The 16861-nt window shown below is 43.7% G+C and overlaps 1 protein-coding gene and 1 long non-coding RNA gene across 4 annotated transcripts in view; one reads left to right on the top strand and one right to left on the bottom strand.

The window, feature by feature from the left end:
* Positions 1-684: 684 nt before the first annotated feature.
* Positions 685-11851, bottom strand: LOC129783172 (uncharacterized). Its single transcript, XR_008745146.1, has 2 exons — positions 11713-11851; positions 685-11584 (listed from the first exon to the last, which is right to left on the bottom strand). It is a non-coding gene; the product is annotated as an uncharacterized LOC129783172 (long non-coding RNA).
* LOC129783151 (small conductance calcium-activated potassium channel protein 2) overlaps positions 11667-16861 on the top strand; it is a 108111-nt gene continuing 102916 nt past the window's right edge. Inside the window, exons 1-2 of one of the 3 annotated variants that reach the window (XM_055792987.1) lie at positions 11667-12844; positions 13407-13502. In XM_055792987.1, coding sequence (XP_055648962.1) covers positions 11813-12844; positions 13407-13502 — 1128 coding nt within the window. In that variant the 5' untranslated portion in view covers positions 11667-11812. Of the gene's footprint in view, positions 12845-13247; positions 13272-13406; positions 13503-13536; positions 16653-16861 lie in introns of those variants that run through there. The other 2 variants (XM_055792989.1, XM_055792988.1) reach the window with 2 other exon arrangements.

The following is a 16861-nucleotide window of genomic DNA, read 5'->3' as shown; positions in this document are numbered from 1 at the left end:
ATGGGAATATAGGGAGTAGCAAACAGCAAGGCTGAAACATAGCAACGCAAATAGCTACATGGATAGAATGCTTATTTTAGTCATGATAATTAGGGGTGTGAGAACAGCACGTGCTTAGAGGCTAATAACCAGTTATATTTTTGCTTTGGGAATATGCATGTGTATCGAGTCTATATAAGTAGTGTTAGAAACTAATAAAGTTGAGCAAGATGCATAACTCATATTAAGTAATTTCTTGACTCCAGCGAACCCTTCTCCCAACAGTACCATGCGAAGCAATGGCTTCCAATCATGTGGTGCAAGTGTATAAGACTTCCATCGCTTCAAGAAGGGACACAGTAAATGTATTATGAATTCCCCCTTCTCGCACTGCTTTTCTTAACTCTTTAACAACCTCATATTGCATAGGCTGACACTCTGGAGGTTGATTTGGCCGATAAAATACTGGACATGCCTTAGCGACTCCCCAAATACCCTTGTTTAAGCACTTCCTACTTGCATTCCCGTCATCGATGCCCCGAACCCCCTTTCACCCTCCCCGAAAGCACAGTCAATGCATTGGGGGGGGGGGGGGGACGACACAGGGGGGGAAGTCTAGCTCCTTTTCTGGATATATAGGACCCGGATCAAAAGGTTTCTCAGTGTCAGTGTGTCGCGACAGAGGGAAGATACAGTCACTCAATATGAGTGATCAGCAGACTTCGTTTATTGTACCTTACAGTCACATTTTATGCCTTGTTATAATTAGCTCATACATATTACAAAAGTTAAGCTCATTATTGGTTAGTTGCCTAAATACCAAGCCCGCCCCTAGTTTCTCTTCTGTAGTTATCTGTTCCCACCTGCAACATTCTTTTCCCACCAAAATCTTCCTGTTATTGTGTAACAAGGACAGCCAAAGACAGTGTATTTTGCTTTACTTCAGATAAGCTGAGAGCGATGTGCATTTTTGTCCAGCCAGCTGGACTATGTCTATGTGACCCTTTTCAGCTAGCCAGTTATCCACAATTCCCCCGTTTTTATTTTGGGCGACACAGGCCTGGTTGACCATTTTCAATAACAGCGTTTTAACACAGGAAAATACACAGCCAACTTATAAAATCTCAGTTCAGAAGTATAATTCCTGAAATACTTGAAAAATAAAGTTAGCTTGAAGCTTTAATTTAGATGCTCTTTCTGTTCCAGTGATATAAAAAGTTTAAAAAATTCAAAGGTAATTTTAAAGTTCTGAACATGGACTAATGCAAGCTCAAAACCCAAAAAGAAACCAAACTGATGTTTGACTAGGAATATTTGCAAATATTTTAGTGGAAAATCCCTGACCATTAACAATTTTCTGTCCAAATAACAACTGCCCTTATGCAACCAACCAGTCCATACATTTTCTGAAGAATACCTCATTGATATCAAAGAATTAACAAAGGGAAAAAATTAGTTCTAAGCTATATACATTCATAAGTGGATTTTTCAATAGTTACATACAGATTTACACACTAAGCCATAATGGCTTGTAGGTGATACACACAAGAAGAGTACGTTGCTTATCTGTCTGAATGTCTATGCTAAATTTGACAACTATGCCACAAGCCAAGCCTACATGGGTGCTGTATGTTATGCACGTTCCTTAACAAACAGAAGTATAATAGACAAATTCCCAAGATCTAGTCCCCAACCTAATTATATTATTTTGTAGCCAATTAAGGAAAATAACACAAATGTGCATATCTACATGTGCACACACCTTTTAGTTCAGAACCGATCTGTGATAAAAGGCCTTAGCCTTATGGCATCATCGAATCTTAACGAGTACAGTAATTAAAAATGCAGTCTTACTGTAAGTGCGATTTATGCTGACATTCCCTCAAATGCTACACGTGAGAATTTCTCACTCAACTGCCTCAAGTTAAAATAGTAGTATTTGTTAATATGTATTAAAAAATCATTAATTCTCTAGAATAGCAGTTGACTTCCATAACACTATGTAAGCAAAAGAGGCTTAAGATGGGTTTTCTGAATGCTAACAATTTATTTTAGACTGTCTAAACTCAGGTCTTGAAAGATTTCACTCTGCCAGACGTAGAAACACTGTTGCACTCCAGTTGTGATATCCCTTTTCCCAAGTTGTCACATGCACATCTCGCTCAAGCAACATTATTGTTAAAGTTTCTCTCTGCTACATAAAAGCATATTGCACTTGTAGATATAAAAGACAGCACCCTTACTTAGATTATTACCTTATTACCTCATAACTCTTAGTATACCTTGTATCTCTGATTTCATCACTTCAAAAATTCACCAGAAGCAGATAAAACCACAGCATCAGACTAAACTACACCTTAACTGCTGATTCAAATAAAGGCATTCTCTTCAGATATGCCTAATGCTTACAAATAATTTTGGCTGGTTTTGATCAAAAAAACTATTATTACAATAATGATCAAAAATAATAATCCCGTTTGCAAAATGCCTTTAAGCCAGCCTCCTAGTCCCAACCAATTTCCACATTCAGAATACAGCATAAATACAGAATACAGAATAAATTATCTCCATCAAGGCAAAAAGGCTTCTCGTTAAACACAGAGATGTTTGCTAGTTCAAGGCAGAAACCCATTTCTTGTAGGGGACATCTGAAGCACTTTTTTTGGTGGGTTTGTAATCAATTCCGTATTTTTCCTTGAGAAGCTTAAGCTGTTCCTCTTGTTTCAGGAGTGTTTCCAACTCTGATTTGTCGAATAGGTCCGTATTTCCCAAAAATATCATACATTTCCTCCGCTGTGATTTTATACGGCAGGTTCCGAATATAAAGGATCCGATTGACCTCTGGGGGCAGCCAGATGTCAGCTCGCTTGGCCGCTTGCATCGCCATGGCGCCGATCGGAGGGGGGGGTGCCGCCTTGGAGAGAAACAGCGGCCGGGAAGGGGCCTGCCGGGCCGCGCGCCGCCGCTCGCCGCTGCCGCGGGGGACCTGGATGCTATCCCATACGCTAATAACCCGAGGAATTCCTTTTTACAATCTATGTCCCAAATGCTCCGCTTTTCTAAAAAGCATATGAGCAAATCGTACGTCGCTTGTCTCTCCATACCGTCGTCAGCGCTGTTTAGCCTTTGCAAGACTTCGGCGATGTGTGGCCGGCGGGACCCTCTGTAGGTGCTCCCGGGCGCGGGGACTGTGCCCTTCTGCCTCCTGCGCTGCTTTCAGGACCGGTACCCGAATCTCTGTCGAACCATGGCTCGCAGGTTCAGCCTTCTCTAGGGTCCCTGTTCGGGCGCCATTTGTCGCGACGGAGGGAAGACGCAGTCACTCAATATGAGTGATCAGCAGACTTCGTTTATTGTCCCTTACAGTCACCTTTTATGCCTTGTTATAATTAGCTCATACATATTACAAAAGTTAAGCTCATTATTGGTTAGTTGCCTAAATACCAAGCCCGCCCCTAGTTTCTCTTCTGTAGTTATCTGTTCCCACCTGTAACATTCTTTTCCCACCGCGATCTTCCTGTTATTGCGTAACAAGAACAGCCAAGGATAGTGTATTTTTGCTTTACTTCAGATAAGCTGAGAGCGATGTGCATTTTTGTCCAGCCAGCTGGACTATGTCTATGTGACCCTTTTCAGCTAGCCAGTTATCCACATCAATGGAATCATTGTCTGAGTTGTCCTGTTTCCGCACTTGGTCCTGTGCTGTGAGGGTTGCTGCAATTGTTGACAGGAGCTTTGGGGGCAGAGGAGGTGTGGACAGAGTCGCCATCGTACTCGTGCTGTCAGTGGAATTTACAGCTTCCCCTGGTTTAGCACTGTTAGTAGAATTGGTCCACACTTGGTGAAGAGTAGTCAGAATTTGCGACCAAGGTGCTAAATGCATTCCTGCTGCGGAGTCCCCCTCCGCAGCAGCATCGTACAATCGTCTGCTTACCTCTTGCCAGGCAGGAATTTGCAAAGTGCCATCAGGTGGAAAGTCTGGCACCTTGTCACGGATCCATTCTAACAGAGTCACTAGCTGCAGACCTGTCACAGCTCGTTGTTGAGCTGCAAGCAGCCATCACAATACGTCCAGGCTGCGCTGTTGATCTCGGGATAACTTCCCTCCCATCGTGCCCGACTGCTCACCTTTTTTGTAGGTGATGAGTGCACAAAGTTTCCACGGATCCTGGTTCAGTTGGGCTATGCCACCGGTTCGGGGCTCTGTGAGCCTCACGTTGTCAAAGAAGAGGTTGCTGTAGAATCTCCCTTTGCTGCTGCATCAAATAGCGTCTTTCCTGCTTCTTCCCAAAGCTGAGTGCGAAATGCTGTTGTGGCATCCGCAGCATGTCCCTGCTTGCGCAGCCAGGCAAGGAAAAGTTTCACAGCTGCTTCCTCATACTTTACCCCTCTCCTTTCTAGTATTTCCATTATTATACTGGATATCAATATGGAACCCATATCGTCCCCAGCTGCTCACCTGTAGAGGTGATGAGGTCCGGACCAAACAGCTCTCTGTACCGTTGCTTTCTTGAGTTCAGCTGGGCGTCGTCACTAACCGCTCTATCGTCCGCGGCTTATTGACCATCACGTCAGGGTCACCGCTTGTGGCAACTGAGGCATGGGCTTTGCAAGGATGGTGAAGCAAAGATCTTTATTGTTAGTCAGTTACAGCTTTATACTCTGTACACATGCTGCTAAAAGCTTTATTATTGGTCAAACTCTACTACCCACGCACCCAGTTGCTGTTCACTATAGGCTACTCTCTGCTGTTCACCCTGTTTCCTTATCTTCCAGAGGTGAGATCACATTCCTCCTTTGTCTCTGTTTCATCCGGGTTTCATCTCATACTCCCTCAAAGTTATTTACTTCTTTGCTGTAGGATCACAGCTGCACATTGTCAGGGTCAAACCCACTGTCTCTGTCCTCTATAGGCACTGTGTATATTTGACACTTCAAATAACTCATAGGTCTATGCAAAGTGTAATGACAGCTTAAACAAGCATCTAGCTCTTCTAAACCAAATTACTACTAAATGTCAGTTCTACATTTCAATAACAGAGGTGATCAACTTGCATCCAAATTGAACTTTTGAGTCTGTGAAAGCTTCAGTTTAAGATTTTAGTTTGGATTAATTAAAAAATGGAGGATTCAAGCTACTTCATATCTAGACACGTTGGTTGCTTTTGTATTTAATAAAAATAGCTTTCCCAGTTAGAAAATAGGTGCAGGGAGGGGGCAGGTGGCTTTCCTCAATACTATAGGAATAATTTTCTAGAGAAGCCCCTCAATAGGAATAGTGATGACAAGAAGTTTAACTGATTTCAAGAGGCGGCTACTCCTTACATTTTATTAAACTGGGGACGCCCATAGTGGAGGGCTGGCTTCTATAATCTATAAAGTCATTTTTCCTAGGTTAAAAATATTTCACCCTCTACAAAGGTAAATATAAAAACCTACAGAAACCACTGATTTCAGCAGGATTTGGATGAGTCACCAGAAGATACCTGACTGAATACTACTATGTCACTTACTTTTTTCTCTCATCTAACTCCCTCCGTATATTCAAGATCACCTTCCTTGATGCTTGAGTCATTTATCCACTGCACCGTGAACATGTATTTAATTAGAAACAAAAGCCCACCATTTCTTTTATTCTTATTAAATGAAGTATAGAGGCTATTCTTCAACACAGATAATGAATTATCCCATTTTGGATACACATCAGCTCTATCTGAGCTTTTCACTTGCTTTCTTCTATTATACTATGACAGACACCATAGCACTTATGTTACAGAAAGTTTTTTGTTTGCAAACTTCCATAACTTCAACTTGCTTTGTTCTATTCACTCAGGAGCAATGGAAGAGTAACTGAAGGTTTTCATCCTCTCTTTCCCACAAGGGAAAGTCTGGCCTCACCCTTGATGTCTGGACAACAACAGTTTAGGAGATTTTAGACTGACTACTGATGAGCAACTTGCCATGGGTGCCACCCAGAACATGAGAGTCCATTCTCAAGTGGGAAAGCAGGAAGAAAATCTGAAATTACTCTCTTTTTTTATTTCTAGCCGAATGCCCAGAGATGAGCGCAGAAGGAAACAAGCCAAGTGAAATCCTGGACTTCCTGAAGGAAGTGAGGATTTTGGCAGGTACAACACTTTGGAAAGGATTTCATACACCATCATTTGGAAATTCATATTTGAACACCCAGGCAAGCTACTGCTGCAAGGTCTTAACCATCTTTGCTCTTACCAAAAATAAAATTGCACCTTTTTAAAATAATAAAAAATGCTAAATACTACCCCCTTTTTAATGTTGTTTCATTATTGCTTTTTTTTGCTCGCAGACAACATTTTTCTTTTAATCTATTTTGGAAATGTATTTTTCTTACTGTGACTCTGCTTTCACTGAATGGCATCTTTCTGTGTACATACTCAGCATATATATACACACTGTCTTGGACAAGACTGTTTCCTTTAGTGCTTTCTAAAAACTCATAGATCTTGTGCAGAATATGCTTTCAGTCCAAAATACTGTTATAGAATGGAATTCCCTTGCTTTTTTCCCCCCATTTCTTTCATTTCCCTTTTCTAACTATCCTTCTATATCTTTGGACATTTTTATGAGCACAGAATTCTCAGTGACTTTAACAGGAGTCTGGCATGAATAGGGGTAAAAAGATAAGAGCCAAAACAGCTTTCTAACCTTTTTCTACCTTTTATTGTAGCTTGTAGGTATTGGATATTCATTGGATGTTGTTATGTGAGCTTTTAAGATTACTAGCCATTAGCTGTCACTTCAGATATTTCATAGTGTTTCTTTTCCTCTCAGAAATCTAATTTTTCCTGTCTGTTGAGCTTCCTGTCCTGCTATTTGTATAGGTTTGCTTAACTATTTATCTTTTTCTTGCAATTAGTGGGTTTAGGAAAAAAATAATCTGTTTTCCAATAATAATAATTCCAATAATATTCATTGTCAAATGAGATCTGCAGTAATTCTCTCTCTTTCACTTTATACAAACACATATGCGCGCGCACACACACACACATATATATGTAAAAACAGCTTCTTTGGCAAAGCAGCAGCAGGACCTATGGCAATCAGTAAGAGTAGTTCCACCCAGTGTCTAATGAAAAGGTAGAAAAAAACCCACAACCCAGACCTAAACAGATGTTTGTCTTAATGTCTTAGCAATTCTGAGCTGTCCGTGCTAATTTCTTTGTGATATGGAGGAATATAACAATTCAATTCACATCAATAATTTATTTTATTTCTGAAATTTAATACACTCATTTTTAAAAGTAAATTTAAAAAGATTTTAAAAAGAGAGATGTTAAATCGCATCTTTCTATTTCAGTTCATTTATCACTGTCATAGAGAGGAAGGTTTACCTCTCTCACTATGAAGAAGCAAATTGTTACCAATTCCTATTTTAGACCTTGAAACTGTGATAAGATATCCCAATTGTACAACGGAACCTAAATAAACTCTCTGATTACTTTCAGAACATGCTGTATGACTAGTCTGACTTCTTGTGGTAAACATGGGAATATTCATTTGTTTATTGGCATAATGAAACTATCAAGCAAGTAGATGAAATATCCAAAAGACAGCAACAGCAGCGTCCTTGCCGAGTTCTACAAATAAATAGGCTATCAGCAGTAGATATATTAAAATTGGGATTGGTGACTGATATATGTATGAAACAAATGCAATCATTTCCCCATACAGAACACAACAATCACATATTTTAGGTTACCAAGATTTTTAAAAGATCGATAATCTTGCATGATCAGAGTAGATGAAATGTTGACTTCTAAATAAAACATGCAGATTTACAAATTTCTTAAGAATCTTTCAGGGTAAACTAGATCCTGAGATCTTTATCTTCTGTTAAAGAGGACACTTAAAATTATTTTAAAGCAAATATTAAAGACATGGCATGAACAGAGAAGGAAGGATGAAAGCTAAGCATATCTAAATCTTTAACCATTTCACAAAACATATATTCTGACAGTACATTTGTGCAGGACTCTACACAGTGAAAAGAACATAGGTTCCCTTAGATTTTCATTTTATAAGATCCATGCCATTCAGATGTGTTTGAAAACACAGGCAAAATAGGACCACTGAGAAACAATTATGACACCATGTTTTTCCAAACAAACGTTGGAAGAACTGAAGCTCTGTTAAACAGCATGTTCATTCTTAAAACTAAAAGCTTCCCTTTTTGGTCTCAGGTGCTCAAGAGAACTGATTGCAACAGAGAGTGTTAGAGAAAATATATCATGCTGGACACAACAGCTTGAGAGGTGAGGCTGCTGCCACTCCATGTCCCTAGGTCCAAACAGTAGCAAGGCTGAAAATGCATTCCCAGCAGGGACACGCACAGAGCACACATATGCACCACATATATACATACATACACAGCTGGCCACACAGATCACTGACAGACGCTCAGAGCACTCGCATGAACAGAGACAGCACCAACAGCCTCATTCTACTCATAGCTGGCCCCTGGATCCCAGTCTCCCCAGCTGCCGGCATCTGGATATATGAGCCCCCGAGGCCACAGCCTTGCTCCAATTGCTGGTACAGACCATTGTGTGTGCACGCATGTGCACACACACACACATACACAAAGCTGGCCAGGACTTCCCAGGTCCCAATAGCCGACCCTTCCCAATGCTCTTACCCTTAGAGATACACAGGCTCTCTCACACCCAGACCTGGACCTTAGAGACTCACTCACCCACTTGCTCCCAGTCCACCTACTCCCCAACTAATCCGGCTTGATCTTCACTAGTGATCACACTCACTCACACAGCTGCACTTGCTCCAGTTGCTGGCACCACAGATACACGGGCCTTCCGACTCATGGTCTGACTCCAGTTGCTGCACCCACACCCCCATACACCACCCACACCCCACCCAGAATAGCGAGCCCTCAGCCAGAAAAGAGTTAGAAAGGCATTTAATAAGAAGATAGGACAGACTGTGCTGATCAGGCACAGGGCATAGCCAGACAAGTGTACTGACCAGCAAACTATTTACACACAACTGGCCCTTTTTATCCCCTTACCCCTCTATTTGTCCACACTTGTTCCTCCCCAAAATCACCTAAACCACTCCCTTGTCCTGCCTTTGGTTCCTCCCCTAAACATCCCATAGTAAGTCCTGTGCAATCCCATCCCAAACTGCTTTTCCCCTGCATCTCATAAAAAGTCCCACCCCTAGGCAGCAACCTCCCTGAGTCTTGAAAAGGTGATCTGGGGAGCTGCTCCCGATGACTCATCTCGTCATGATGGGTTTCATGCCTGGACAATGGGTCTGATGGCTCTGCTGGGACAGCCCTGGGATGGCCCGGAGAAGGTGTTCATTGCTCAGGAGTCCTTGATTTGGGTTCCTGTTCAGTATTTTGTGCCCCTGTGCTCCTCTGGACTTGTGCAGATGGGCCTTTGATTGACTGATGGCCCCTGTGATGGGACTGGGAGTAGCCCGGCAGGGTATTATTTGGGCTCCCCCTCTTGCCATTGCCTCTCTGAGCTCCTTTGTGAGTGTGCAGATGAGCTTTGATCGCATAACTTAACAGAGAGCATCCAAATACAATTTAATATAATTTTTAAATCATGATGCTGTATGTCATATATACTCATATTTCTGGGTGCTTTTTCTAAAATAATCTATGCTGTATAAACATACTCAAGAGATTTAAATATTTTGGTCACTCAGAATAATCTACCTATATTTTAGAACCATGATGGTTACTACATTAGTGAGGGTTGTTTGACTGCATATGCGCAATATGCACTTGCTTTAAAAGGTACACTTTGGTTAAAAATTAAGTAAATTAAATTTTATAGCAGAGCATATTAAAAAACCCCTTAGCTATTCACATTACCTCATCTAAATTACTTGAAATGCAAACCATTCACGTATGCAGAGTTTCAAAGGAAACTGAACTAAATGCTGTGCAAGTTCTAGAAATTATACAGATGTAGGCTTTTATCCTAGAAAGGCTTAATGGTTTTTTGTTTCTTTAATATCTGGGAGAAGTTAAAGTTGTAAAGACACCTTCCATGCTATTAAAGTGCAATACTACAGCTGAATTTTCAATCTGCATAGACAGTGCCTCCTGACTGAAAAAAAGAAACTTCTCTTATAAACTCAGATAGTTAACAAGAATGACATATCTATAAAGTAAATAACTTTTTTCACAACTCTTTCCTTAAAGAATCTTTCCTTAAATAAATGCAGAAAAAAGACTATCTGGTTCAGACATTGCTCTGTCTAAGGGAGTTGCCATAATGAAATATTCAGTGAGAATTTGGGAGAGAAAGGAAGGTGAAGAGGCAAAATGGTAGCAGGTAACAAACTTAAAGATTGCTGTGGAAGAGTTTCAGGAAAATGGATCCAGACAAAAACTCAATTACTTAATGAAAACAATCCTGTTTCACTGTTAAAGCTGATATAATGCTGTAATTGCTGCATGAACCTTTGTCCTAGCGTATAAAGAAACTAGCTTTTAGTTGCAGGGTCGGCTGTATCCTTGGGGCCAGCTATTGTTTAGGCTTTGTAGTTCTTGTATGTAGATACTAACCATCTAAGGAAGTGTTTACCTTAGTCAAGGAATGTGTGAAGTGATAAGAGAGGGTCTGCAGCAGAAAAACCAGGCCGAGCTGGTTCTGCGGTTTGTGAAGAAGTGCCAAGTAAGGGATATGTGCAAGAACTTAGAGGATCCTGGGGCAAACAACGGGATGAAGAGGGGTGAAGAGGAAGTAACGACCACCAGACCGTCAAGCCGACCACCTAGAGGCATAACTGCGCAGGTGTAAAAGGACATTATAATATTAATGAAGGTCCCAGGAAGACTCATACATATGCAGATAATTCCTGGAAATGTAATGAATACGTATAGCTATGTGACATAAAATGGGACCTGCAAAATAGTTCGGGATGCACGTTAGGCGGAGCGATCCCCCGTGCATCCGGTGCCGCAATAAATAATGCCTGCTTCTTAATACTACATTGGTGTTAAGGAGTTTTATTCCCGATTTTCGGTGACAAAGCTTCTGGTGACCCATTGGAATAAGTCCCTAACCTATAAATCACCTTGTATTGCATCCTCAGGTGGTAATCTAAAACCCTACGAAACTTCCAGTGAATGTTTCTTCCTTTTTTAGTTCAGAAAAAGAGTGGCCAAAAGAAACTCTCCCCTTTATTATAGGTCTGAAAATATCAGAAATAGCTATATGTAATGAAATGACAAAGGATGGCCTTCGAGCGGTTAGCTCTTGCTAACCTGCGGGCCCTGGAAGGCAGTGGGCCCTGGGCCCTGGGCTCTCCCGAGTTTTGACCTCTCTGATGGCTTGTGGGCACGGCCTGAGGCCGCAGCCCAGCCCAGTTCCGATCTGTGCTGGGCGTCGGCCGCGGCAGGCCCCGGGAGCCGCCTCCTCCCCGGGGCCGCGGCGAAGGACTCGGAGCGGGGGCGCTGCTGTTTTGCACGTCTGCGGGAAGCGGCGGGGCGTCGCTGGACAGCCCCGGAGCGCAGCGCAGCGTCCATGTTCTGGAGACGGCGCAGATGTGTGCCCAGCGTCGGGGCCGGGAAGACCCGTCGTAGCGGCCCCTTCCTCGCAGAGGGCGATCCCGGAAGCGAGTTCAGCGAGCGTTCTCCCCCGCCCACCTTGGACCCACCCGGGTCTCTGAGGCGTGGGTCACCCCGGCGGCGGGGCGGGGGGCGAGGGTAACCCTTACCTGCGGGAGCGGTGAGAGACGGGATCCCCGCGCGGGAGGGGGCAGGGCGGATGGGGGATCTCTCCGCCGCCTCACGCCGCAGCCGGTCTCCCCCGACGAGATGCTCCTTGTTTTGGTCCGCCCGACCAATCGGACTCAGCGGCTGGATTCTACGGAAGCCGGGATGGGCCCTTCGTGGCGGCAGCAGGACTCTTCCCTGCCGACCGTAACGCATTGCGCAGGGTGCACCACCACCACCACCACCTGGTCCTCCTGCGGCTTTAACGTCTCTGACATGCAAACACCATTGCAGTTTCAGACGGGCTTCTGCTCCGAGCAGCAGCAGCAACACGGCCAAGACAAGCAGAGTCTTCTCCAGCAGCAGCAGCAGCAGCAGCAGCAGAACCAGCAGAACCCATGCCTCCAGTGCAACAACTGCTCCTACTATGGAGCCGCTGCGGTAGCAGCGGGGGATAACCTGCCCTCGCTGCTCCGCACTTCTTCGCCCCTCTCGGGCGCCTTCAGGACTCGGTTCTCGCCGCTCTCCATCTCCGCCTCCTCCCGGCAGAGTAGCCAGTTGAATATCAGCGAGCTCACCCCCTCTAGCCATGCCGGCTCGTCCAGAGAGCCCCACCAGTACCCCCAGTACCATCAGTGTCATAGCCTGCAGCAGCAACAAGCAGCCAATCCCAGCAGCAGTGTCAGCAGCGGCAGCACCCACCATCACCGCTACCAGCAGCGTCGGGAGAGCAATCCCTTCGCCGAAATAGCCATGAGCAGCTGCAGGTACAACGGCGGCATCATGCGGCCGCTCAGCAACCTGAGCTCGTCCCGCAGGAACCTGCACGAGCCTGACTCCGAGTCTCAGCCGCTCCAGCCGCCGCTCGCCAGCCCCATAGCCGCTGCCCCGGAGATCGTGGTCTCCAAACCCAAACACAACTCCAATAACCTGGCGCTCTACGGCTCCGGCGGCACGAACAACGGCGGGGGCAAGTCCAGCAAGAAGAACCAGAACATCGGCTACAAGCTGGGGCACCGCCGGGCGCTCTTCGAGAAGCGCAAGCGCCTCAGCGACTACGCGCTCATCTTCGGCATGTTCGGCATCGTAGTCATGGTGATCGAGACAGAGCTGTCCTGGGGCGCCTACACGAAGGTACCTGCTACGCCGTCGGACCGCCTTCGTCTCGCTCTCGGCGTCGTAGACGCAGCCCGACCCACGCCCCCAGCCCCCCCCCCCCCCCCCTCCCCCGTGCCCCTGCCGCGGGCTCCGTGCCCGCCTCGGCCCGCGGGCGAGGCCGACTCGCGGGAAGGCGGCTCTGCAGCCAGCTGTACTCTCCTGTCAGCCGAGCCGTTCAAATCCGTGCGGTCTAGCCGCCCCACGCCGCCGTCCTCGAGGAAAGGCGGCTGCCGCCCGGCCCCGACGTCTCTTCATTTCTCTTAGAGCCCAGAGCGGTGGGACTGTTCGGCCCTCGCCCGGCCCTGCCGTGAGGCGTCCCTCGCCCTGAACCCCCGGCACCGCCGTGTGGGGCCCACTGGTCCTCCGCCGTGACACGAGATGCTCCCCCCGCGGTTACGCAACCGTAAGGCGAGGCGACCCTCCCCTCCCCTACCAGTGCGGGCTCTGCTGCTCGCAGTGGGGCTGGGGAGCCCCGGCGGGGCGGGAGCGGTCCCGTGCGTGTGGGTCTCTGACGGACAGTGGTGTCTTTCTGTTGCAGGAGTCTCTGTATTCCCTCGCTCTAAAATGCCTTATTAGCCTCTCCACGATTATCCTGCTTGGGCTCATTATTGTATACCATGCAAGGGAAATTCAGGTAATGTTTCGCTTTATGAATTGCTGAGTGTTTACATATCTGTGGTCACAGAGTCAGTTTTTCTAAAGGCTTTATTGTGGTAAGTACTTTGCACTTCCCGCTGATTCAGAAAACAAAAAAAATCACTTAGTGCTTCCTGAAGTTCAGTGAATGTATTTCATCCTTAGAGAGAAATAAGATAGGCTGCTACATGGACACATTCGTGCTAGGAAGCATTGCCTGTTAGGGACTGTTACCTGCGATTATGCTAGTAGGAGCACTTAGTTCTGAGGTTATAGCACACTTTCTCTATGACATACCTGCTGTTTTCTGTAGCAGATGTAGGGCAACAGTCTTTTGTTTCCCAGTGACTAAATGTCATGCTGTGTATTTTCTCTGGATAGAAGGACTAATTATTAAGAAAGAGACATCAGTAGCTTCTAGGAATGTAATCTTCACTGTGCTGTTTCAGATATTAGCATACGCTAGAAGAATATTTAAAAAGAGGGGGAAACCTTATGTTGGATTTGTTTTATTTAATGGCAAAGAAATGACATCCACTAGGAAATGTGACAGAGGAAAGCTGTCAAGACAGGTAGGGGTAAAGGTAGGGGGAATTTAACGATCAAAGCTATAGAGTAAGTCTAAAAATACTGTCACATGTCCTGGCCCGGGTACTTAGTTCCCATTTCAGTTGTCGTTTTTTTCTTTTTTTTAAATCAAGAAATTACAATTTTACATTTCAGTTAAATTGAGACATAAGAGAGAGTTTTCAGAGTTCTGGAGTGAAAAATACCTTATTTCTAGATACATTACTGGTTTTGCTATGTCTGATTAGAGATACCTTGGGCTACAGGCAGAAATGACAGTTTTCAAGGGCAAGAATGTCTTTTTCAGCAGTACCAATTAACAAAAAAGAGAAATTAAGAACTGTATAGTACCCTTCTTTTATGCTGTAGTTCTAATATGAAAGGGCAACATAGTCTCCTACTTAGGCTACTGTTAAAGAAGTATTGTGTTGCTGAAGACTCTTTGACAAATGGGATCCTGTCCTGCAGTCCTTACATATGAAAAACACTATTTCTGGCTCAGAATCTGGTTTCTTTGCATTAATATCAAAGATGGGCAGCTGTTTAACATTATTGTACTCAATAAACAAGTGTCTGGTGTCAGAGTATCACTATAAACTATTGGAATACTGATGAAGAGGTTTCTTTACCTGTGTAAAAATAAATAAATAAATAAATGTAGTTGCTGCAATGTAGGAGCCTTGTTCTCCAGTGTACCTTGCTATAAGTGGTGCTTGAGGCACTAAGAACAAAGCTGAAAAAACCAAGCTCTGTATTTCAATTGTTCTATGTATTTTCAAGAAACTTTAAATAGAAAACAATACACAAGATAACCAAATAGTCATAGGTTTCTGTATGCATAACCTTACAGTAGGTAGTTACTCCAACATCTGCATATATATTTTTTAGCTAATTAGATACACATTTTCATTCTTTCAGAGATTTGTTATGGATCAGAAAAATCAATCTTTAAAAAAATTCAGTTGTATTTCTGATATTTTTTTTAATTGATCATTTAAAGAACTCCTTCATGTATGAGACTACATGGAAGGAGTTGTGCAATCATGTGACTTAATCAAGGTTGATGTAGTTTTCAACACTGCCTGACAGTATAGAATACAAGCATACCTGTTTGTAAAACAGTAATAGTCTATGGTTCTGTCTGAGAGACACTGTAGGCTGCAGTACTCACGTCAGAGCCTGGAGTAAGCTGCAGCTCCAAGGGGCTCTGCCATTAATCTTGAACATTAAAGGGAAGTTTTATTTTCAAGGACACTATTGGAAGGAAAGGCCATTGTACCACCCTTAGCTGTTAGATATCTGATAGATTTTTAATTTAGGCACGGTATGTTTATATATGCACACTTGACTTTTTAAAAAAATAAGATTAAAAACACACAGAGAAATATTTACATACCTCTACGGTGCTAAATTTACGTTACACCTTAAATCTGAAAGCAAGAAGTATCTTTAAAATACTTTAGCTTAGAAATGTACAGAACCTACTCCAAGTGAAAGAATATACTGCATAAGCCAAATAATGTAACAATTTTAAAATAATTTTTAAAACTTTAATTCAGGCAAATATCTTGCTATGTGCAGTGGAATATTTCTTGAATCAGGTCTGTAGAATCATGTCCATAGATGGTTGATTGTGTCCTGGAGCACCAGCTGTTTGCTGATCTTGTTCAAATTTGATCATTCCTTTCTTATTCTTCTCTGAAAGGTACTTCGACTTTATCAGTAAGTATAGTGTAAATTTTCAGGAATTCATCAAGACAATACATTTTGTTGTACAGAACAGAATGGCAATGTATTTTGCTTGCAGCGTGGCACGTTTCATAGTCTGATAGAAGTGAACTTACCTGAAAGAAAAGCAGATTTTCCTGCAAAACATGAACTAAAATACATTGGGAAATAAGATGAAAGTTTATCAATTAGTAGTGCTTGCATGTTTAATATTTAGAAGTATCTGGTGACATAAAATGTCTTCTAACCAAAATCAGCTGCTGGGTGTTTTTGGTTTTTGGTTTTTTTTCTTTTCTTTTCCAGTAGTCTGTGCCCTTGATTTCTTGGTAGGAAGTCTGAACAGCCATGCTGCAAGCAACTCTATGGTAGTGCCTCACAGTATAGCAGGTGACTAGGTGACTGTAGTCTCTCCATTTAAATGACCTTGCCTATGTGTTCTGTTTCAAAAACAGTCAGCTTGTCAGTTAAACCAAGCTGTGACTTTGCTTGTCTCAGACCTGCTGAACATCTTATTTTAAGGGAGATTTAAAAAGACTTATAGGGATTCTTCACAATAATATTATATGGATGTGAGATGAATGGGCTTTGTTTTGGGTTTTTTTTCCCCTTTTTTTTTCTTTTGTTTATAAGCAGTAGAGGAATAGGAGCACCTTCAGTGTATAAGGGGTGTGTGTGGGGGGCGTGTGTGTGTGTGTGTGTGTCCTCCGCCTTCTTTTCAGAACCGAAGAGAGCTCCACATATTGCGCGTTATGCGGGGAGCCTTTGGCTGGGCTGGGCCTGGCTCAGAGCAACCTGTGCTGAGAGGGGAGGGCAGCGGCCAGCCTCCCCAGCTTCCCTCCCGCAGCACAGTCAGGTGAGTTCTCCTGCTGCCTGACGGCACATGCATAATTTCAGACATGGTTTTAGCCTCGCATTCTAAACCTATTAGCAAAACAGATTCTTTTTATATTCTATGAAACAACTCTGCATTTGACAAACCAAAACCTCCAGAATGGCATAGCTGCAGTATTTAGACAAGAAAACCTGTTTGGCTGCTGTGCAGTTTTATGAAATATTGGAAGT

The sequence above is a fragment of the Falco peregrinus genome, chromosome W (genome assembly GCF_023634155.1).
Source record: "Falco peregrinus isolate bFalPer1 chromosome W, bFalPer1.pri, whole genome shotgun sequence".
Lineage (NCBI taxonomy): Eukaryota > Metazoa > Chordata > Aves > Falconiformes > Falconidae > Falco > Falco peregrinus.
The sequence above is the reverse complement of the archived record's forward strand: the minus strand, read 5'-3'. Positions and strand labels throughout refer to the sequence as shown.